Source organism: Bombus huntii, unplaced genomic scaffold, assembly GCF_024542735.1.
Source record: "Bombus huntii isolate Logan2020A unplaced genomic scaffold, iyBomHunt1.1 ctg00000109.1, whole genome shotgun sequence".
NCBI classification, from domain to species: domain Eukaryota; kingdom Metazoa; phylum Arthropoda; class Insecta; order Hymenoptera; family Apidae; genus Bombus; species Bombus huntii.
This window is the reverse complement of record NW_026099362.1, coordinates 21,051-46,324: the sequence shown is the minus strand read 5'-3', so window position 1 is coordinate 46,324 and position 25,274 is coordinate 21,051. Positions and strand designations below refer to the sequence as shown.

Below are 25,274 nucleotides of genomic sequence, written 5' to 3'. Positions count from 1 at the left end.
TATATATATATATATATATATATATATATATATATATATATATATATATATATATATAATAATTCTATATTGAAAAAAATATGAAATTAACATGATCTATACATTACTACATAAGTTATATATAAAATATGTATATTATACCCTTGCCTACTGACTGATATGAATTTCTTTCGGTCTCGAATGCGTTAAAAGAGAGCGCAAAGAAGTCGAAATTACTTATTGTAATTAGTAAAACGACCTGAGAGGCAGACAGATACAAGAAAGAAGGAATATTATATTAGCGGCATTATCATGTTTTTGCTCTCTTTAAGGCTTTCATCGAGACAGACAATCTACAGGTATTAATCGACCAATTTCTCCAAGCTGATAACTTCGAATTGATGTTTATATATAAGAAGTGTTATGTGTTAATCTGTCTAAATGTTTAAAAGGTGTTATAAATTAAATGTTGTTAAACGATACGTAATTGCGTTTTGATCGTAAATTTTACTATCAAAGGGTCTTTTATGTATGCGTGATCATTGTGAATTATTACAATTTATGTGATCGATATTAAAGGTGTTTAAAAGCATGTATTATTTTCTATATTATTATTCTCCTATATTATTATCCTATATTATTATAATATCCAATTACATGTTGATACACAAGATATACAGATTATTATTTATAACGTTTTGGTTTTCTTAATTGAGTCATTCATTTAGTACAAATGATAAGAAATTAGTAATAATTCACAAAAAAAGGATATCGTAGTAGAAATATTATAAAAAAACATTTTCTGTTTTAGTGTAGAGTTACTCCTTCTTACAGACAGTGTCGTACAAATCTGTACGTCTCTGAGAAAATGTAGGTATCTGAGCCCTTACTTCCTCAACAACTTTTAGATCTGATAGAAAAAAGAAACATACGAATTAATAAGTAATGCTTACTAATAAATTCAACAAATACAGAGGAAGATGGCTAAATCGATAAATTAACGAGACTAAAAATTAATTACATCATGGATCTCTCGCTTTTAATTTTAAGCTGTAAATTACCGATATCGGTGACTGCCATATTCTCTTGAGTTTCCAAATCGTAAAGAATCTTTCCCCAGGGATTGGTCAACTGTGTATGTCCCCATGCGACGTAACTTGCTTAAGGAACACGAGCCGGTGATATGCAGGCAACGTATAATTGATTATCATTCGCTCTGAAACGCTGAAGTAATGACCAGTGCAGTGGTCCAGTGGTCATATTGAATGCCGCTGGATATATCAGCATTTGGCAACCTAACCCAGAGAAGCAGGAAATATGAAGCCACCGAATACCAATTAACTTCGTAGTTGCACGGTTCACATTCCATCATTTCTGAATATGCGAGGACAGTCCTCTTATTGTGCTTTTAATTCTTTTATTTGTTTCATTTTCAGCAAATATACTGGTTTTTTAAATTAAGCTTCTTTTTATACAGAGTTACAGATTATATTAATTTTATATAGAATATATTTAAGAAAGATATTTAATTTTTTGCTAGTTAAGTATTGATCGATTAAGTTACTGTACCTTTGTTCCGATAAATGCGTGCCATTTCCTCGAATCTAATATCATAGCAAATGCCAATACCTATTTTGCAGCCCTTCACATCGAACGTCGTTAGGGAGTTACCAGGACTGAGTGAATCACTCTCTCGAAAAGTAATCTTATTAGGAATGTCGATGTCGAATAGATGTACCTAATAACATAAAAATGTAGTCGCTAATTCTATTGCTGCAACTTTTGTAATTTAATATCAAAGTTACCAACTCCTAAACTTTAATTATTTTTTATTTAATAACTGACAGCGTTTTTATCACTTTCTTTTATTAAAAAATCCTATCATTTAATAATGTTTAAAAAGGAGAAAAAATAAGTATAATAATATTTTAAGTATGTGAAAAATTTATACAACACAAACACATTACAACAAAAATGGGCGTTTCCCGTATCATAACGTATTTTATAAACCGTAAATTATAGAATTGGTTATAGTATACGTATGTACATATGTATATTCCTAAATTATTCCTAGATAGAGTCACTTTCTTCGCCCCAATATTTTCAAATTCAAAGCCATAAAGGAATATATTACTTACCTTTCGGTGTTTTGCTATCAAAGTTCCATCGGGACCCCAAATAGTACAGGTATTGTACAATTTATCGCCCCCTATTTCAGGCATCGTACCACCAACTACATAGATGTTGTTTTCTTTAGCTGCGTTCGATGAAGCAACGCTCGTTTCACCATCAGGAATACTCTCGGCGTATTTTGGAAAGTACTCTGCATTGCAATATTTCAATTAATGAAAAATAACTGTCTTTTGTTCCAACCATAAATTAAATTGAAATGTTTGTCAGTTTTTTTTTTTTTTTTATTTTTTTTTTTTTTTTTTTTTTTTTTTTTTTTTTTTTTTTTTTTTTTTTTTTTTTAAATTATTAAAATAACTAAGTTTTATATTTCGACTTAATTAAATATGCAATTACTTAGCTAATAGTATATATAATAAATTGTTTCTACAGGTTCAAAATGAAAAATGAATATTTAGAAATATTTAATTACGACAATGCTATTTGTGTTAGCATCAGTGGCTTGTTACTCAACGACTTTGCTAGTACTTTTTGAAACATAAAGTTAGTTTTCAATTAACACTTATACTAGAGGCGGAATTATAAATGCAAAATAATTGATAATACTAATTTATAAGTACCTAATTATTAGTATCTTAAAAAATATATTTATACAAAAATCACGATAATCATGAAAATGGGGAAATCCTATATTCTCGAATCAATTCACAATTTATTTTGCATATTAATTAGATTCCGCGCTCATCAGTACGTACTCACTGGCGACATCGAGAAAATTCCTGTATCGGCAATTCCTCGTACGACCAGAGGATCGGAAATATCAAAGGATATTATGGCGCAGCGCGAGTGGAGAAACAGAAACATATGAGCTTAACACCGTAATACTCTTATCATAGAAATAGAAGCAGTCCTCAATTCCCGCCCTCTAACTTCTATCTCCACCGATCCAAATGATCTCCTAGCCCTCACTCCCGGACATTTCCTCATTGGCGATTCATTAATGTGCTTACGTGATCGAGATTTCAGGGACATTCCATCGAACCGACTCTCCAAATGGCAGCATATCCAACAGCTTAAACAACATTTTTGGAACCGCTGGCATAAGGAGTATTTGAACGAGCTAACCAACCGCAATAAATGGAGCAAGGGTGGACACAGCATCCAAAAGGGCACAATCGTCATCCTCAGAGAGGACAACGTTCCCTCCATGCATTGGCCTCTGGGCCGAGTTATCAAGATTCATCCAGGCGCCGATGGTGTCATCCGGACAGCTACAGTTCAGACGGCAAAGAGCATTTTGGATCGGGGCGTCAAAAGGCTTGTCCCACTGCCAATTCAACCCGATCTCGAGAAACCCGAACAACTAGCCACCGAGACGAAATAAGATGGGAACTTCAACCACACCTCCCTAGTTTGATCGGTACCCTCTCAACGGGGGGAGAATGTTACGCCATGCGGCTTACCATAGGTCATATTCTTAACTATCGATCGCGGCACTATAATGTCGCAGACGGATCGTCGTGTCTGCCCGGCAAACAAACATTGTAGTGGCAAGCGCATGGTTCATTAAGCAGGGCGACTTCCAGAAACGTCGACTCGTGGCCCGTATTTTACCTCGCGTAAAAGAATGTGGCGTGATCCGAACGTAGTGGGGGTCGCCTTCCAGAAAAAACGAAAAAAATCGAAAGGCGTTCAGAACTTTTCGAGATGTCGAACCGTCAACACATGTGGTATGTCGCGCATTACTTATCAACCAAAACGCAGTTACATTTTTTTTGTTCCATTTATATCTTTCTAGTTAATAAGTTGTTGAAATAAACATTAATTTATTTGTGTTAATTCTGTGGAATTTCGTTGAACTACCCTTATTATCATAATCGAAATAAGGGGATCGATCAGTTCGTGGCGTCGATTATTTAATCGTAACGGGAACTTACAACTCTCGTTGACGTGCTATCTCGCGATCGCGTCTCTCCGCGAACGGTCGAAACAAAATGATTCACACTAAAAACTGTCCTGAATTCCTAAGAATTTATTTACCGCAAAACTGACAAAGTGTTTATTTAAAACATGAGGTTGAAGGTAGTCCTTTTCTTTCATTTCATTCATTTTCATTTTCTTTCTTAAGTATGGCTAACACAATATCTAATCAATTAAAATTTTATATTTTCACGTGAAAAGTTTCTTTAGATAATTATTATCAACATGATGACTAACTCTTACGGATTAATACGTGTCTGTAGGGCAATCCGGTGGACTTGATCGGCCTTTTACTTCGAAAGTTGAGTAATCGGTGTCGCTTTCTTACGCATCTTTGAACTGTATAAATGTTTTAAAATTGTTTGATCCAGAATGTACCACACCGGACAATCAAGAAGGCAGGTGCCTTGACTACAGAAAATGTAAACCTCTGCAAGAAATATGGCAGATACAGTACCGTACAGCCACCGATTTTTATAGACGATCAGTGTGCAGATACCAGGGCAATGTTACGATCGTTTGCTGTCCGAACGATCCAAACAAAGAGAAGAGAGAAATTTTAATAAAAACTGTGTATAAGTATAAGGCTTTGCGACCACCATACTGTGGTTTTAGCAACGTCTCTCATACCAGGGTGGTCGATGGTAAACCAGCTGAACTTGGTACGTTTTATGTCTTTCTTTCCGATTAATAATAAGCCATTTACTGCAAAGAATGAACTTTAAAGGCATTAAACAGCACATCAATGTACATTTCAATTAGACTAAATAATAATGCTATGATTTTATCGGTAGTAACTTTACTTATTAACTTGAATTATTTCTTTCTTTTACTTCATGTTAGGAAGAGTATCTTTTTGCTTGAAATAAAAAATTGATATAGGAGTAATAATATGGATAGAGATCAAAAACTGTTAGGGCAGAAATTACACGTTTGAACTTTATAGTTCAGTATAGTTCAAATAGAAATTATATAGAATTATTTAATAATTTGTATTCCACTGGAATAAAAATTTAATTTCTGTCTTTATCAAATCTCTATTTCAGAGTATTTGTACGTATGTACTTATCGTCTGCTGTATGATCGAATATCGAATAGGTAATAATCGTTGTTACCCGTTATGTGAGAAAAAATTATGTATATTCACAACTATGACTATTGCATTTTAGGCGCTTGGCCATGGATCGCTGCATTAGGTTTTCGTAATCCCCGAAACCCAGACAAACCACTATGGAAGTGCGGAGGTTCCCTGATATCGGCTAGGCATGTTTTGACCGCAGCACATTGTGCACATATGGATGGAATAGAAAACATACACAATCATAATATTGCCATTCTTAGATTGGTGGAGGAGGTGCCATTTTCGAGTAAGTCCTCAAATATATATATATATATATGCTATTGAGTATTACTGAAGTATCATATCCTGAAATTTCTTACTGTACACATATATTGTGTCATAAAGCGTGTATAATTCTTTCTCATACTTTTGGTCATTCGTTTCCTGCATTTTCATTTATTTTTTTATTTTTCAGGGTACGTATATCCCATTTGTACGAAAGAGCCCCTACGAAAGAGCAACTTCGTCGGCTATAACCCCCTTGTTGTTGGATCGGGAGCATTAAGATATAGTAAGTGATATCAATTTTATAATAAAATTAAATAGTTCCAGTCTTAAATATCTTTCTTATTTTCTTCGTAGGACGACCACGACGTAATGCATTAATGGAAGTACAAATGCCAGTGATTAAGAACGCCGAATGCAAAATAGCTTATTCCAAATTTCCTAATGCACCTGATATCACTGATGGTATAATATGCGCCGAACATGCTCAGGGTGGAGAGGATTCTTGTACGGTAATTAAGTTACAGAGTTACTACAAACTATACGGTATCTGAAGACACGTCGATTCGAATTAACATCAAATCGACGTCTTAAACATTAAAAATAATAGATAAACACAATTTAATAGTTTTGCCCACTTCTCACACCTCGTTATGGTATTTAATCTAATTTCCTTCTAATCTTAGTTTTGCTCAAAATACATATAACATGTACGTTATAAATTGGAGTATTTCAATACACAAATCAATAGAAGATTATTACTGTATATAAGTATAATTTCAATACAATTCGATCGATATATTTCAGTATCTTTGATTAAAAATTTAACGATCCTTTCAGGCTGACCGCGGCGGACCACTGCTGATACAACATGAATTAACCTCGTATTTAATAGGTATTGTGTCTTATGCTTATAAGTGCGGCACAGCTGGGTATCCCAGCGTTTACACTAGGGTCACATCGTACCTTGACTTCATTCTCCAAGCGATGCAATAATATGATATTACTGTTCCATAAATATCATTGTGTAAAAAACGTAAAGTTGGATTTTCTTATTGTGGAGATAAGAAACAGCTCAAATTTACATTGTTTTGTACGTTACAAATTATAGGCTTAAAATGTACGAAATGTAACTTTGAAACGACACTAATCTTTTACGCACGATAAACCTCCACGACTTAGGTATGTAAAGATGATAAACGTATATTAATTCTATAAATTTGGTAATAATAAACCAACTTTCTGAGAAGTTCTGTAAATTTCGTTTCTGTTGTATCAAGAGAATAATGGAATATTCCACTTAGATCGTATACTTCTTGTACGTACGTACAAAATTTTCCGGCTAATCTAAAACACTTCATAAGATAGAGAGCTTCTGGAAATTCGGACACAGAGAGTGCATAAAATACAAGATAAGTCTCGTGTCTTTCAAAATTATTTTTTATTCGCTAAAAACGTCCTGTGTACTCATGCAATCACATGCAACCTCGAAACTTCACTTATTTTTTATCACTTTCCAATTCAATACACAGTTTCAGCATTTTTGACTATATGTAAGAGAAATTTCCATTCAGCCAAAGGTGTACTTACAGATTATAGATTCCTATACGACTCTCAGTAAAAATTTATCCGCACTCCAGATAGTTAAAACTTCTGTCGACCGTATTGATCCATCTGCACTCTTCGTATGACGTCAATATCTGTTCAGTGCTGCTGCGCAGGTTTCTTTGTGTTACGTCAATTCGTTTGTGACCGTTGCGCGAGTAATGGCGCTTTGCAATGGTGATTTGCAGGAAAACAGTGCAGGATGCTGTGATTCGTTTCTTGTGGTCGGAGGTTATGTTTGATGCCTATATTTATCAAAGATTTAATGCACATTATGGAGAAAGTGTTTTGTCACGAAGTGTGTTTGAATGGGCACAAAAGTTCAAAGAAGATCGCACGAGTGTTATGAAAAAACAGCTGGACGCCCGTCCACATCCACGATGACAACATTGAACGTGCTCATGAACTTATGCTCTATGGAATAGACGAGTGACACTGGATAATGTGGCAAATCATTTGCAAATCAGCCACGGCTCTGCTTATGCAATAGTGCACGACAGATTTGGATTTTAAAAAGTTTGTGCGAGATGGATGCCGAAAAAGCTGATGAAAAGGTGAAGACGACGATGCATTCGTGGTTCGCAGCTCAGCCCAAAACATTTTTTAATGAGAAAATACAAAGGTCCTTCGGCAAATGGACAAAGTGTATACAGAAATCGAGTGATTATGTCAAAAAATGATGTATGTCTTTTTTGACAATTGCTTAAAATAAATTCTACACCGACAAAGCGGGTAACTTTTTACTCACCCTCGTAAGACACTTAAATTTCCAATCTATTATGATGAATAAAAGAGCTTATACTATTAAATCTAATTGTATTTTGTTGCATGAGAGTACACGTGTATGTGATGTACATTACCTTTATATCCCCTTGAACGCTTCAATATTGCGCATATATACTATATTTTGTACAGCTTCTATAAAATTTCGTATGTTTGTTTAGGCTGTTAATCTAGAGGCTGGAGTACAAAGAAGTGGCACAATGATGTGGGCTGATGACATTTATAATTATCAAGGAATCACCCCTACATTCGCTCAGGTATATATCGTTGACTATAACGTATTTAACATATATGATTGTTAGAATATTAATAATTAATTTTTAATTCTATCAGAATTTTAATGAAACTGTCCCTTGGGAAGGAAGAACTGATACCTTGATATCACGGTTTGTACATCCTATATATACGACAAATTTTAGAACATTATATAACGAAGAACCAGATCGTCGTGGCCATGTGATGTGAATAAAAGGACTTGAATTTGATGATATTTTTATAATGTTAGATAACATAACTAAGTATCTTCACAGTAAGATAGGATGACATGGTTTACATGATCTTAATGTTGTTCACTCGAGTGATGATATTATAAGGAAAAGCGTAATATCACAGGTAGGATGATTCATAATTTAGAACTACTAACTCATGTATGTATTAAAAATTAAAGAAATATATTAAATTTTATAGGATATTTATCTTTGGTAACCAGTAATTCAGAGATTGGTATTCATGGTTACTATAACGAGGCTGTAGAAACGCACCCTTTCTTCTTTGCAAATGGTCCTGTATTTATGTCTAAGCCGAAACTGGAACCTCTGAATAATTTAGATTTATTCTTGTTATTTTCTAAAATACTTATCTACAGTATACCATAAGGAATGATACCGTATCGCACCTAATCAAGTGCCTTAAGAAACATCAACAGGATATCACAGTAAGTAATCCCTTATCGACAGATATGTAAGTAAAAGTTATGTGTCATTGTTATACACAATTATGTGTTAGTGTTATACACAGTTATTTATCATTTTCTATTAATTCAGTTGTAGCCACTACAATATCTATGACACTGGTAGTAATTATAAGAACAATAATGATGTTCTATAAGAGGAAATGATGATTAGGAACAAAAACTTACAGGTAAGTCAAAGTATATGTTATTTGCCATTTGAAAAGAAAGTTACTAACTTGGAATTTTTTGATAAATAATAATTGTGCAAAATATATTGGATTTCAAATTTGTCAAAAATTGAAATTTAAGAAGCATTGTAATAATATAACATTAATATTTTGATTTTTCAGGAGATATCATGCGGTGGATGGATAATATGTAAAAAATATTAAGCAGTATATGAATTTTCATATTGCGTAGAGATAACAAAATGAATTTTAAAAAATGTCGACACGGTAATAAGAAATAGCATCGTGACAAAGAATATATAAAGACAGTTTCATTTTTTATAAATAAAAATTTGTTGTTCCAGATTTTGAAATACAGTGAAACGTTTAATTAGTATCTTAATATCTTTAAATAATTATTATTTTAGAATCAATTGTAATTGTATCATACGTACTTTTGAATTCGTGCAAGAACATATGTAATTTTGAAGTAGTTATTATTAGGAAACTGTTAGACGCGAACAGTATGCGAAAAGTTAGTATGCAGTGTAATAATTATCAATCAAAACACAAGAATTAAATTCTTGAGGAAAAAATTTCCGGAATTTCTTATTTACATGATTATAGAGAAATCCATAATAAAAAGGAGCTGCTTTCTAATACTTCGCTTCCTTGTAATGCCTACGTTAACAATAACGAGGTTCGACTTTTTGTTTTTAGAGGGATACTGGAAAATTTGAAAGTACAGTACCATTGGGAAGAAAATCACGATATTGAAAACGATATTTGCAAGTAAATTTCCAAAAAATCTGTTTTCAAATTTTCGCTTTCTATTTCACATTAAAAGAAAGGGAGGGCTGCCTTCTTTTTCTGCAAGACAAAACAAACATTCTGAATCTCGTATCAATGAATGATGTCAATAAGTTATTTTTCTTTTCAGATTGAACAATATTCCAGATTTATTCATAATTTCATACTACGCGAAGAATAGACTTTCATAGGTATATAAAGGAAATATTAAGTATAGGAAAACTCTTTTTCGTTGTAGGTGACATATGCTTCACGGTTGAACACATGTATTTTTGAACACATATAAATGAAAAAGTACTCTTATGGAGAAAAAGAATTGATACCTTCGATTGACATTAGATAATGTATATAAACTTATGAACAATCACTATCACTATCAGTTTGTATTTTAGGTGCACACGCAGATTTGTTGGAGTTCTTATAAAATGTACTTCCTGTACGAACGTTTTATTCTTCCAAATTCTACGATACTATGTCTCATATGATAACTATATGGATTAAACGTAATATAAATGATCCGAAAATAGACTCGAACGACATTAATTGTCTTTCTATTTATACCAATATCGAAAATACAAGTAAAGCTGGAGCAATAGTATGCAAGAATGGACTATTTATTATTTTAAACCAAATCATAGCATATTCAGAATGCACAGTATTATCATGAAATGTAAATGAATCAGTTGTAAACGAACGATTTTACTGTAAAATCGTTGCCGCCTTTTTTTCATCTGAAATATAGCAGCAATGAGTACATTCTTTTAATATATAATAAAACGAGATATCTTTATAAAGTTACATATGTCATCACTGGTAACTGTTATCTCGTATGACGCCAAATATACCGTTAGTATGGAATGATATTTTTATGAAGATATACTTTAATGATAGATTTTATGAATGAAACGTTATATAAGAAAAATTATCTCTTGTTATTCTATGAAGTGTAGTAGCTAATGAAGATTAATTTTACGAAGTATTAGAGCAAAAGAGAATTAAAAAATTAAAAAGATCTAAATAAGATTGTTCGTGTGGCTTAATTATCTCAATTCTGGTACACCACTTGTTACATTCTAACTAATTAGCGCTAAACAATAACTTGCAAATATTAAAGATATTAACACCTAAAGGTTTTCAGGAAATTTTATAATATTTGATTATTGTATATCTAGTCATTGATTGATAAAATTTCTTGTATAAGCATAGATCGAGGTTGACGTCATACGCAGATTGCATATCATTGACAGGTATCGTTTTAATTTATTTTATGGCTAGAATCGTTTGAATATTATACGAATAATTATTTCCATTCGAACGATTAATAAATCACGTACCTATAAAAGATATATTACGAAAAAGAGGTGACGAAACAAAAAAATATTGGAAATTCCGTTGTCATTAGATCAATTACTTTTGCAATGATTTTTATTTCCATGTAATTACATATGAAATGGGTAATTCATTAACATCTCCTCGAATCGAATATAATTCGTTACACTTCACAACGATTCAAATAATGGACGGGAAATATATAATAACTTTCCTGTCCTTGCGTTAAAATAGTACTGTACAAATCAGATGATACAACCTAACCCCAACCTAACCCCAAAAAACCCAATTACATCCACATTGCATGACAGCACACTTGCAATGGATTTTTGTGATTTCAATGTCACAGACAATGACACAACTAATCAGAACACGTTCGAGGCTATAGACATTGAAATTACCGCGTGTTTAATACGTTTAAAGCATAAATCTAAATTTCACGCGATTATTTCTTTGTACATTGTGAAACTCTTAAATTATCTTAATCGAATAAATAATCCTAATGTAATAAAACATCTTGAAATAGACCTAGATATCTGAAACAGAAACTCGAAGGATAAGAAATCCTAAAAGGTACTAATCCTAAAATAACAAACTCCTAAATAATAAACAAGTGATAAAACCTGTTATAAATAATAAACCTTACCTGGAATAATCAAATCCTAACTAATCGAAAATAAAATAAGGCAAGCAATTCTTAATCTTTCAAGTAATTTTTCCGAAAACACAGAAAGATAGAGAAATTAAAAAGACGCAGCACAAATTGCAGCACAATGAAAGTTTCGGAGCGATGAATACGATCGTATTAAACTAAATAATTTTCAAAAGTGAAATTACACTGAAACGTATATCGATGATATTTGTCATTTCTACGATCTGTTTCGCTTGATCGTGCTTCTTTTCTGATGTAAATTCAATTTATAATACGAACTAAGTTTCCTTTATTATTATTAGTCCTGCGTCTTTTTAATTCGTCACTTCTTTTATTTCAGAACAATGACGGGCTCCAAGATGCTGTTCGGATGTTTGGCGTTAATTGCTTTTCTGCATCCATTAGTTCACGTTTGTACTTCGAGTAGTACAGCTCAAGGTTTGTACTTCGAGTTGTCTTTTTCCATGCACTTCAAATTCCAATACGATCTGGTCACGTGGCCTTCGTACAATTTCGAAATTTTACCTGTTTGGTAATCGTCAATGAAAAAAGAAGTTATGCGTGACCTCAACACATTGAAACAATTTTTATGATTTTTTATTTGCCGGTTGGTCAGCAAGTTAATGGAAAAATTTCACTTAACTATTCGCGTTAATCTCTTCGGTTTAACTTTTGGGAAATGCTTCGTTAGCTTCGGGAATATTCCAACGATTCGTTTTACGTACAAAATAAGCATGATAAATATTACATCACGGTAATGTAATATCGGAATATATTAAAGGTGTAATTTTGTTCGATTAATTATAATTTATTAATAATGGATTGAAAATACAGATATTAGTTAGACAGAGAAACGATGTTTGATTAACAGGAAAACTAAATGCAACGCTCGTATTTACAACAAATAACTTGACAACTATTTGGTAACTCTCTCTCTCTCTCTCTCTCTCTCTCTCTCTCTCTCTCTCTCTCTCTCTCACTAGCAACTCTAACACTCGACAACACTCGCAACTCAATTCTAACGACTCTATGCTTCGACGTCTCGATCAACTCTGATTCTCGCAACACGCACACTTTTCGATTCGCCTTGAATAGCGAAACCGTCCTTCTTCTAACGCGTTTTTAATACGCGATGGCGCTATCACTTTCTAAAAGCGTCGTCTTTACATTTCCGATGGCCACGGGCACATCCGACTGCCAGATATACAATGTGTTATAAGAGTATCATTACCATACTTTTCATGAAAAGAGCAATTTTTCTTGATAACTATACTCTGTAACATAGATTGAAGTCGCTGATTTGATCCCTCTGATATCGTTGTCTTATGAGAGTCTCGTCTGGTCTTGATTGGTTCTGTTGACTCTTATCGTTGTGAAAAATCGATTCGTTGTGTACCTTTTTTGTATAGAGAATTATTTTGTGGTAGAATATAATGTTGTAATATTTGTGGTCTTTACTTTACTAATTTTGTCACTGAGCCGTTCTTTGGTTAGTTGAGCGATTCATATTCCGCATATATTCCGTACTTGCTTCGCTTGGTACTTTTATAATTTTCGCAGTTACAATAAAAAATTTAATTCTTAACAGATTAAAGATTTAACCTCTTGCTTTATAGTGTACAATAATTTTTTTTTTTTTTTTTTTGTATAGGTTATGTGATCCATAGTTTGAGTAAGTAGTACATATATATATATATATATATATATATATATATATATATATATATATATATATATATATATATATATATATATATATATATATATATATATATATATATATATATTTAAGATTAATATTTTATCAGTTTCTGTTCGTAACAACATCGAAGTAGTCAATAAGTTTGAAGAGTATAATTAAGGAAGTTATGAAGCAAGAGGTTAAGAACAAATTCTGAAAGAGGTTATGTACAACTCAGTAGTACTGCTTTACATTACTTTGCGAATTACTTTTCAAGCATAAAAATAGTTTAACAGCCACTTATAGTTACTTCCTTACCATTACATTCATTAAATTCGTTTGATTTTGTAAACAAAATAACCACGCTGACCAGTCTCTTATTTAAAATAGAATTATTTTGTCATATATCCAACAGTTTACTTTCTCTTCGCTTTGTCTCGTATTACGACTTTATAACGGTGTTTCTTTAAACTTTAAACGATCGTAATAAATGTATTTACGGACGATGACTGATATCTGGTCTGTCTTAAAGTTGCAACTAATTAGTGCCCCGTTACTTTGGACGTTATGAAATGTTGTATAACCAAAGACTTATCTTCTCTTTTGGTAGTTGCATAAGAGAAGACTGAGCCGTTGAAACGCTCGAATAGATTAGCTGATTCGCTTAACGTATTTTTACTTCCGACGAGCTAAACACAAGAGCAGAAAGCACATAAGGAATAATACAGAAACGTCAAACGTATACAGAAATATATTTCGTAAAAGCATTAGTACGTAACATGTCTTTATAATTCTATTTATGTATAGTAAAATGGCTTGTATCCATTTTCATGAATTATAACTGACATTTCAAAGCATTCATGTAGATATGTAACTCTCGTTAATTAATAATTTAACAATGCGTCATGAAACGTATCATTTTCGTTTCTTCCTTTGTTTCGTTATACACAGGAACGAATTTGTAAATAAAGATGTATAATCAACGATAACATATGACAGCGAGTATAATAACTGTCAGCAAAGGAATAGGTCGGTAAAATGATTGTGGTTGATTTCAGTGTATCGGTAAATAAGCTTTGACAGACGTTGCCGGGGGACTCGGTGTCGGTGAAACCGCGTCGATGAAATGATTGTCAGTAATTTAAAGATAACCCAATTTATTGATCTGTCTCCCCTTCATGGCGTTGTACGTCTCTCTATAAAACATATTCTACCTCGGAGGGCTGAAAAATTTAACTTGGTCTCACTGGACTGGACTGTAAGTAAGAAAATTGAAATGCAAAATCCACGTGTGAGCGCAACGGTTTAGATGGAAAGTTCGATAGGACAATTATGTATATTAGCCTGAAAGAAAGCTCGTGGCTTCGCACGCAACACGTAATTTCCCTCTCTGAAATAATCCTATTACAACGATACGATTTAAAATTTTCCTTAACAGACCTCGCAATGTAATTCTTCATCTACAATTTTTTATTCGGCCTGAAACAAGAGACTTTCGAAGCCTTATAGAGTCTCGCGAATCTAAAAGTCAGGTTTCAACGTATTTTCGCGTCTTATTCTATAATACTGAAGACATTAAAGGTGTTAACGATTATTGTCTCACTATGTACGTACATCAAACGAGTACTTACGTAAGAGACGAATGGAAATGGAAACAGCCGAGAATAATTGAAGATAATTTGAATACGTTCCAGGCTATAATACAATTTCTCGTGAACCGTAATTGATTCGCAGAAGGGAATTGCTGCTTCTCACGACTAGCAAAGTGTTTCGCAAAAAAAGAAAAAAAAGAAAAATGGTATCGGAAGGATAGAAAAAAAGCGGTGGCCTACATCAAGCAATCTTCATGCCGATAATGCATTTATTATTCAGTTCGTTCATTTTCTATCGCGTAACAGACACTGGGATAACTGACAGAACGAGCGTATAAATCTTGCATCTCTCAACCTGACTTCTCCCAATTCGCATACTTCCATCCTTCGTATAAGTGACAATGAATCAGAAGAGTTTCATAGCAATATTGAACAACATACAGTCAACTACAACACCATTAGATACATCCACCATACAGTCAACTACAACACCATTAGATAACAGCAATACAATAGATTATAATTTTCTACGTGTCATTGATTCATCATCATCATTTTCCATTTTTTTAGCATATGTAAAAACGTATCTGACGTAATCTTACCTCGCTCTTTGAGTACAAAAATCCATTCAAATGAAACAAAGGGAAAAGAAATAAGAAAACAAACACTCACATATGAATCTTCATTACATAACTGTATGTACTCCTCGAGGTATAATTACTCAGACACGTTACAGCGTACCTTCTTCGTTCCCTGATGGCTGATGTTGATCGTTGACGTTTATAATGAAAGAATTTCGTCAACGGCGCCATCTGGATCCTTGTTGAAAAATTAAAATAGCCGCAACAGCACCATTAAGCTCATTACCCAGAGTAGCTCTTGTTGCTGAGTCGTGGAGGAATTCTTATCATCAACGACATAAACTATACCAGTTCTGGTAACGTTCTTCAGATGGTCCAGGCACTCGAACTCGCAATATCGCTCTCCAACACGGAATTTCTTGCATGTCTGTAGTAAAAAGAAATCGATCAATTGTACAGATCAATCGTCACTCGACTGCTCGAGAATTCAGATCATCCAGAGAATAGAATAGAGACGTGGAAAAATGTAGTGCGATCATCGCAGTGGGAGGAAATAGGGGGATAGGGACCAAATGAATGAACGAGATGTTAAGGACAACTGACGATAAGTTCTTCTTTTGTCGGGAATTGCATGTTTGTGAATGGTTTGTGGGTGGTTAGGTGGAGAGAATTGAAGAGTTTGGAGGTGACTGGAAGAGTGTTTTGGGCAAGGTAGATTGCAGAATGGTTGCGGTAGCATTGTGTTAATTATGGGTTTGTACATGTAATCTTTGTATGTATCACTACATACAACCTAACGTATATTTTTAATAATACATCAGAGTTTTAGTTATTTCATAGCTATGAATTTTATACTCTATAATCTTGACGTTTTATTTCACAGAAGCGTTTGAATATCCATAAAAATTAAATGAACCAATGTATTCATTATCTTATAGAGAAGATATATTATTTTTAATTATGTTCCAATTATTTATCATGATCCTGATTTCCTTATTCTGAAAATTTGAAAGGAAGTTTTGTAGTTTGATACTTTCAGCGACAAAGGGTCAATATTGCTTTAGTATATTTCGTCACATATACATGTATATCTATATGTCGGAGATGAAAGGACACCGGAACCTTTGGATAGCCCCGCAACATTGCAATCTAAAGTCTACTATAACTGTAACTAAACTATTGTAGTTATTCAATCCGATTGTAATTGTTCGAGATTAGTGACGGTGAGCTTTGGCTCGAGGTGACAGTCTGTCGCCCAACGTAGCCGCGGTCAAGGGATGAACGCTTTGCCTAACAAAGGTATGGAGTAATTCTATAGCTCTCCTTAAAAGAAATATTCGTGGCGACACGCGACAGTAAACATTCCCACGGTTTCTGTCCCGTGGCTCGCCACACGCAGACCCTATTCTTCGAGTAAGATGATTGCCAGATGTCGATGCGTCTCCGCAGTACATGTTCGGCTAGCCCGAGGGCCCGTTATAAATCTTAAGGTTTAGTTAACTAAAGTCCTTCAAACAGACAAACAGTCTTTGTCCCAACTACGGGAAGATAGGGGAGACATATTTTTCAACGAGCGACGTCTCCCACTAGCAACTTTCCCTCGAGGGCGGCTACCATCTTTTTCTAACCACCGATATGGAGATTGACCAATTAGCAGCAACGTCAATTTCCCTTACTTCCTAAACGAAGGCTTTCCTCGACGAATCCGATGATCTCGTGTCCTTAGACACACCCCATTATAGTTTTCCTCTGTGGCATCATCGGGACGGGACGGGCATTCTTTTACGCGCTCCCGTCGACCAAAGAGTAACGTCTTTACGCTCAGCAATTATTTTTACGAATCAGACTTAGATTCAGCGAGAACGCCCATCTGTCATCCCGTTGGCCGCGGATTCGTTATCGAACCGGAGACCATTGTCACTAGTGTCGCGGACGTCTCACCGCCGTGGTAGATTGTCAAACCTGTGTTATTCATACCTGTGTCAATAAATCGTATCTTCGTTACACCGCAACGATGGCTACCTTCAATGAAGACTCCTCAAACACCGACAACCCTATCCCCAATGTCATTCCGACATATATATCCACCGAAAATGCGCTCTTGTAGACAAACGCTCGATTCGCGTCATAGCTTTTAAAGCTTGTCGCATCTCAATCCGTTGGAAAAAGTTTTTCCTGTAGCATATTTTATTTTTACGAACCAACAAGGTCTTTGTTTATTTCCTTCTGCTTTTGCTCCAATTTCCCCATTGTTTTTTCAAGGATAGTATTTCAGAGCCACTAGTCAAGTTTATTGTAACAATAAACGTACGTTTCGGAAACATTTTGTGCTGTGAAACAGAATACACTAAAGTTTGAAGGTCACATCGATTTTCGAAAGTTTATAAATGGAGGTGTATGACAGTATCACCAGCTGTTGCTGTCCAAGTAACTCCAACATCGAAATACTACAACGATTCCAATCGAAAACGCTAAGAGCCTTAATAGACGCACCTTGGTATGTTACCAACGAAACCATCCATCGCGACCTCAAGATACCTACAGTCAAAGAGGAAATAGCAAAATATAGCGACAGATATAGCAAAAGAGTCAACAAACACCGAAACCCCCTAATCACTGGACTACTCGATACGACGGACCAGATTCGATTTCTTTTTACTACAGACATGCAAAAAATTTCGTCTTGGAAAGCGATGTTGCGAGTTCGAATGCCTGGATCACATGAAGAACATTACCGGAACTGGTAAAGTTTATGTCGTTGATGATAATAATTCCTCCACGACTCAGCAACAAAAGCTACTCTGGGTGATGAGCTTAATGGTGCTGTTGCGGCTAGTTTAATTTTTCAACAGGGATCCAGATGGCGCCGTTGACGAAATTCTTTCACTATAAACGTCAACGATCAACATCAGCCATCAGGGAACGAAGAAGGTACGCTGTAACGTGTCTGAGTAATTATACCTCGAGGAGTACATACAGTTATGTAATGAAGATTCGTATGTGAGTGTTTGTTTTCTTATTTCTTTTCCCTTTGTTTCATTTGAATGGATTTTTGTACTCAAAGAGCGAGGTAAGATTACGTCAGATACGTTTTTACATATGCTAAAAAAATGGAAAATGATGATGATGAATCAATGACACGTAGAAAATAATAATCTATTGTATTGCTGTTATCTAATGGTGTTGTAGTTGACTGTATGGTGGATGTATCTAATGGTGCTGTAGTTGACTGTATGTTGTTCAATATTGCTATGAAGCTCTTCTGATTTATTGTCACTTATACGAAGGATGGAAGTATACGAAATTGATAAAATTATTAATAATATTTACGAAGAGAAAGTAAACTGTTGGATATATGACAAAATAATTCTATTTTAAATAAGAGACTGGTCAGCGTGGTTATTTAGTTTACAAAATCAAACGAATTTAATGAATGTAATGGTAAGGAAGTAACTATAAGTGGCTGTTAAACTATTTTTATGCTTGAAAAGTAATTCGCAAAGTAATGTAAAGCAGTACTACTGAGTTGTACATAACCTCTTTCAGAATTTGTTCTTAACCTCTTGCTTCATAGCTTCCTTAATTATACTCTTCAAACTTATTGACTACTTCGATGTTGTTACGAACAGAAACTGATAAAATATTAATCTTAAATATAGATTGAAATGAAAGCTTGTCACGTAAATGTGTGTGTGTGTGTGTGTGTGTGTGTGTGTGTGTGTGTGTGTGTGTGTGTGTGTGTGTGTGTGTGTGTACTGCTTACACAAACTATGGATCACATAACCTATACAAAAAAAAAAAAAAAAAAAAAAAATTATTGTACACTATAAAGCAAGAGGTTAAATCTTTAATCTGTTAAGAATTAAATTTTTTATTGTAACTGCGAAAATTATAAAAGTACCAAGCGAAGCAAGTACGGAATATAGGGATATAGGAAGCGATGGGGAACAGCAAGTAACTCCAACATCGAAATACTACAACGATTCCTATCGAAAACGCTAAGAGCCTTAATAGACGCACCTTGGTATGTTACCAACGAAACCATCCATCGCGACCTCAAGATACCTACAGTCAAAGAGGAAATAGCAAAATATAGCGACAGATATAGCAAAAGAGTCAAGAAACACCGAAACCCCCTAATCACTGGACTACTCGATACGACGGACCAGATTCGCAGGCTGAAGAGGCACTACCCGCTAGACCTAAACGTTAGATTCATTTAATTATCCAAATTAAGCTAATGCACTTACTTATAATACTTATAAATTATACCTATCTATAATAAGTATTAACTTATTGTAAATAAACAGCCATGTCACTGCGCCACGCCAGAAAAATTACTGAAAATTCTCAACGCGAGAATTGATTGTAATTCCAACAAATAAATAAAAAAAAAAAAAAGCTGTTGCTGTCCCCAAGCGCCAAAATACGTTCTGACTACTATTTTATGTATCTCACAGAAGTATGTCTTCATTCATCATCTCCCATGCCATCCACCAACGTGTTCTTAACATGTTATCTCCTAGTAAAATATTGATATTGAGTCAGATATCCAACTGAATAATCTTTTCGGTGTCTACTATAAGACATTTAAAACCAAGGCTCGTACACACGTGTGCTTATACGTCAGATGTAATACTTAACACGAAACCTGCTTATATTAATATTAAATTTATGCATAGTAGGATGTTCGACCTTTGTAAAAATGAAATTATAATACATACAGTTTCACCGTGGAAAAGTGAATCTTTCTAGCATGTCCACGCAAATGCAGCGGAGGGGAGGACTGTGCATGCACCAAACAACTTTACGTTCGTAATTTTTCACACAAATGTACAACTGTAGGGAAATAATTATCTCTGATTTTTCGGATGTTAGGAATCGACAATATCGCATAACGGAATGCTGTGTTCTACGTATTCTATTTTTGTTACGAAAGTGGTACAAACGAAGTCCACGTAAGAATAGTACAACAAAATCGGTTGAGGTTAGGTTATCGTGCAGATATCGCGGCTTTTGCATTGGAAATCACGCAACTGCCAGTCTCGTCGTTCCTTGTAAACGAAAGAAAGGTATTGTAATCGGTCGGAATTAACATAAAACTCGTCGCATGCGACCATATGGCCTGAATGTTGAATAAACGAGAGTAGAGCGCGAGCTATGTGATTCTAACCGTTTAGGCGGAAACTAATGATTGTAACCAGAGCCGAGATATATGCCAATATTACTTTGCTCGACAAAGCGTATAAGATGAGGAGAGAATCGCGATAAGGTAGAACAAGAGACAGATATTCTCTACGTAAAGCAAGTCTGTCAACTAGATTGAAATCCTATAGCTATAACTACAGTGAATCCATATTCTGGCGAATTGTCTTTTCACAAATGAAGCTTCTGAAGAACGGAATTGATACAATAACTACTGTTCATTCATAACTACTGTTGTAAGAATCTATATATTTGTCTATCTATATCTATATATATCGATCTATATATATTTGTCAGAATGTCATTTTATCAAAAAACCCATCCTCTGTAATCATAGTTTAACGAAGCATAATTAATAGAAGAGGTAGAGCGTTAAGTGGAAATGATTTAATCACAGTTAAGTAGATAAATCTCTATATTAGTCTCTTTAATTAAAATGTCCTACGTTTTATTTGCGTCATTTTTTTTCTTCATCCAATTTAAAATGTTTAAATAACAATAGCCTATACAATATAATTTTATGTAAAAAAATTGATTATACCATGTTTATTACAGATATTTAACATTTTTGTGTACATACAAAATTTAGATTATACCTCGCTTGAGAACAAAAATTCTATTTGTTTTCCTAACATGTACTAATAATTATTGATCAAACTAGAAAAAGCTGGAGGAGATTACTTAGGAAGATTACTTAGCATCTTATATTCCTGGCAAGAGAAAATGAAAAATTCGTTTCTTCTCTTTGCTTCCCTGTTCCTTCTTTCCTCCTTTTTCCCTTTTTACATCGCGTTGTTTTACATCGCAATTTACATTTATTTGTAAAGTTTGAATCTTCTCGATATTGAAGATGTTGAAGCTGCAAGTATGTATTTCATTTTAATCCATTCGAGACCGAGATTTAATTGTAAGACGATACCTAGGTGTCGGTACGATCTGAATGTTTAGTTAGAATGATTCTGTGTTTTACTCTCTCCAGGGTATCCTTTTCATACTTTGATTTTAAATCGATGACAATCTTAAATAGTATGCCTCATATTTTTAAAATATAAAATTATATACTATGTTATTCTATAATGTATTATGTACAGTCATATATATATATATATATAATAATTCTATATTGAAAAAAATATGAAATTAACATGATATATACATTACTACATAAGTTATATATAAAATATGTATACTATACCCTTGCCTACTGACTGATATGAATTTCTTTCGGTCTCGAATGCGTTAAAAGAGAGCGCAAAGAAGGCGAAATTACTTATTGTAATTAGTAAAACGACCTGAGAGGCAGACAGATACAAGAAAGAAGGAATATTATATTAGCGGCATTATCATGTTTTTGCTCTCTTTAAGTCTTTCATCGAGACAGACAATCTACAGGTATTAATCGACCAATTTCTCCAAGCTGATAACTTCGAATTGATGTTTCTATATAAGAAGTGTTATGTGTTAATCTGTCTAAATGTTTAAAAGGTGTTATAAATTAAATGTTGTTAAACGATACGTAATTGCCTTTTGATCGTAAATTTTACTATCAAGGGGTCTTTTATGTATGCGTAATCATTGTGAATTATAACAATTTATGTGATCGATATTAAAGGTGTTTAAAAGCATGTAGTTTTTTTCTATATTACTATTCTCCTATATTATTATCCTATATTATTATAGCATTCCTATATTATTATAATATCCAATTACATGTTGATACACAAGATATACAGATTATTATTTATAACGTTTTGGTTTTCTTAATTGAGTCATTCATTTAGTACAAATGATAAGAAATTAGTAATAATTCACAAAAAAAGGATATCGTAGTAGAAATATTATAAAAAAACATTTTCTGTTTTAGTGTAGAGTTACTCCTTCTTACAGACAGTGTCGTACAAATCTGTACGTCTCTGAGAAAATGTAGGTATCTGAGCCCTTACTTCCTCAACAACTTTTAGATCTGATAGAAAAAAGAAACATACGAATTAATAAGTAATGCTTACTAATAAATTCAACAAATACAGAGGAAGATGGCTAAATCGATAAATTAACGAGACTAAAAATTAATTACATCATGGATCTCTCGCTTTTAATTTTAAGCTGTAAATTACCGATATCGGTGACTGCCATATTCTCTTGAGTTTCCAAATCGTAAAGAATCTTTCCCCAGGGATTGGTCAACTGTGTATGTCCCCATGCGACGTAACTTGCTTAAGGAACACGAGCCGGTGATATGCAGGCAACGTATAATTGATTATCATTCGCTCTGAAACGCTGAAGTAATGACCAGTGCAGTGGTCCAGTGGTCATATTGAATGCCGCTGGATATATCAGCATTTGGCAACCTAACCCAGAGAAGCAGGAAATATGAAGCCACCGAATACCAATTAACTTCGTAGTTGCACGGTTCACATTCCATCATTTCTGAATATGCGAGGACAGTCCTCTTATTGTGCTTTTAATTCTTTTATTTGTTTCATTTTCAGTAAATATACTGGTTTTTTAAATTAAGCTTCTTTTTATACAGAGTTACAGATTATATTAATTTTATATAGAATATATTTAAGAAAGATATTTAATTTTTTGCTAGTTAAGTATTGATCGATTAAGTTACTGTACCTTTGTTCCGATAAATGCGTGCCATTTCCTCGAATCTAATATCATAGCAAATGCCAATACCTATTTTGCAGCCCTTCACATCGAACGTCGTTAGGGAGTTACCAGGACTGAGTGAATCACTCTCTCGAAAAGTAATCTTATTAGGAATGTCGATGTCGAATAGATGTACCTAATAACATAAAAATGTAGTCGCTAATTCTATTGCTGCAACTTTTGTAATTTAATATCAAAGTTACCAACTCCTAAACTTTAATTATTTTTTATTTAATAACTGACAGCGTTTTTATCACTTTCTTTTATTAAAAAATCCTATCATTTAATAATGTTTAAAAAGGAGAAAAAATAAGTATAATAATATTTTAAGTATGTGAAAAATTTATACAACACAAACACATTACAACAAAAATGGGCGTTTCCCGTATCATAACGTATTTTATAAACCGTAAATTATAGAATTGGTTATAGTATACGTATGTACATATGTATATTCCTAAATTATTCCTAGATAGAGTCACTTTCTTCGCCCCAATATTTTCAAATTCAAAGCCATAAAGGAATATATTACTTACCTTTCGGTGTTTTGCTATCAAAGTTCCATCGGGACCCCAAATAGTACAGGTATTGTACAATTTATCGCCCCCTATTTCAGGCATCGTACCACCAACTACATAGATGTTGTTTTCTTTAGCTGCGTTCGATGAAGCAACGCTCGTTTCACCATCAGGAATACTCTCGGCGTATTTTGGAAAGTACTCTGCATTGCAATATTTCAATTAATGAAAAATAACTGTCTTTTGTTCCAACCATAAATTAAATTGAAATGTTTGTCAGTTTTTTTTTTTTTTTTATTTTTTTTTTTTTTTTTTTTTTTTTTTTTTTTTTTTTTTTTTTTTTTTTTTTTTAAATTATTAAAATAACTAAGTTTTATATTTCGACTTAATTAAATATGCAATTACTTAGCTAATAGTATATATAATAAATTGTTTCTACAGGTTCAAAATGAAAAATGAATATTTAGAAATATTTAATTACGACAATGCTATTTGTGTTAGCATCAGTGGCTTGTTACTCAACGACTTTGCTAGTACTTTTTGAAACATAAAGTTAGTTTTCAATTAACACTTATACTAGAGGCGGAATTATAAATGCAAAATAATTGATAATACTAATTTATAAGTACCTAATTATTAGTATCTTAAAAAATATATTTATACAAAAATCACGATAATCATGAAAATGGGGAAATCCTATATTCTCGAATCAATTCACAATTTATTTTGCATATTAATTAGATTCCGCGCTCATCAGTACGTACTCACTGGCGACATCGAGAAAATTCCTGTATCGGCAATTCCTCGTACGACCAGAGGATCGGAAATATCAAAGGATATTATGGCGCAGCGCGAGTGGAGAAACAGAAACATATGAGCTTAACACCGTAATACTCTTATCATAGAAATAGAAGCAGTCCTCAATTCCCGCCCTCTAACTTCTATCTCCACCGATCCAAATGATCTCCTAGCCCTCACTCCCGGACATTTCCTCATTGGCGATTCATTAATGTGCTTACGTGATCGAGATTTCAGGGACATTCCATCGAACCGACTCTCCAAATGGCAGCATATCCAACAGCTTAAACAACATTTTTGGAACCGCTGGCATAAGGAGTATTTGAACGAGCTAACCAACCGCAATAAATGGAGCAAGGGTGGACACAGCATCCAAAAGGGCACAATCGTCATCCTCAGAGAGGACAACGTTCCCTCCATGCATTGGCCTCTGGGCCGAGTTATCAAGATTCATCCAGGCGCCGATGGTGTCATCCGGACAGCTACAGTTCAGACGGCAAAGAGCATTTTGG

The 25,274-nt window shown here is 33.8% G+C and overlaps 2 protein-coding genes and 2 long non-coding RNA genes across 5 annotated transcripts in view; 2 read left to right on the top strand and 2 right to left on the bottom strand.

Moving 5' to 3' along the window:
• The window catches only part of LOC126876981 (omega-amidase NIT2-A-like), a 31,869-nt gene extending 7,704 nt beyond the window's left edge, over nucleotides 1-24,165 (bottom strand). The window contains exons 1-2 of the mRNA XM_050639857.1: nucleotides 23,983-24,165; nucleotides 23,414-23,582 (exon numbers count right to left, since the gene is read on the bottom strand). Coding sequence (XP_050495814.1) covers nucleotides 23,414-23,582; nucleotides 23,983-24,066 — 253 coding nt within the window. The 5' untranslated portion in view covers nucleotides 24,067-24,165. The remainder of the gene's footprint in view (nucleotides 1-23,413; nucleotides 23,583-23,982) is intronic.
• Nucleotides 22-2,300, bottom strand: LOC126876991 (uncharacterized). The gene is made up of 4 exons (XR_007694653.1): nucleotides 2,118-2,300; nucleotides 1,549-1,717; nucleotides 1,041-1,274; nucleotides 22-889 (listed from the first exon to the last, which is right to left on the bottom strand). It is a non-coding gene; the product is annotated as an uncharacterized LOC126876991 (long non-coding RNA).
• Nucleotides 5,222-7,131, top strand: LOC126876970 (venom serine protease Bi-VSP-like). 2 transcript variants are annotated; one of them, XM_050639841.1, is made up of 5 exons: nucleotides 5,222-5,456; nucleotides 5,625-5,720; nucleotides 5,792-5,946; nucleotides 6,275-6,329; nucleotides 7,027-7,131. In XM_050639841.1, exons 1-5 carry the CDS (start codon nucleotides 5,225-5,227, stop codon nucleotides 7,053-7,055), a joined length of 567 nt encoding a protein of 188 aa, XP_050495798.1. In that variant the 5' UTR covers nucleotides 5,222-5,224; the 3' UTR covers nucleotides 7,056-7,131. The 2 variants fall into 2 exon arrangements, with proteins under 2 accessions (XP_050495798.1, XP_050495797.1); XM_050639840.1 differs by lacking the exon at nucleotides 7,027-7,131 and having other exon boundaries at nucleotides 6,275-6,806.
• On the top strand, nucleotides 8,866-9,603 carry LOC126876999 (uncharacterized). The gene is made up of 2 exons (XR_007694661.1): nucleotides 8,866-8,962; nucleotides 9,125-9,603. It is a non-coding gene; the product is annotated as an uncharacterized LOC126876999 (long non-coding RNA).
• Nucleotides 24,166-25,274: the final 1,109 nt, after the last annotated feature.

Coding starts and splice junctions, on each gene's coding strand:
- LOC126876970 (XM_050639840.1), top strand. CDS start 5,225: ATGTATATTCACAACTATGACTATTGCATTTTAGGCGCTTGGCCATGG. Junction 5,457..5,624: donor GGAGGAGGTGCCATTTTCGA/GTAAGTCCTCAA, acceptor TTTATTTTTCAG/GGTACGTATATCCCATTTGT. Junction 5,721..5,791: donor ATCGGGAGCATTAAGATATA/GTAAGTGATATC, acceptor TTTTCTTCGTAG/GACGACCACGACGTAATGCA.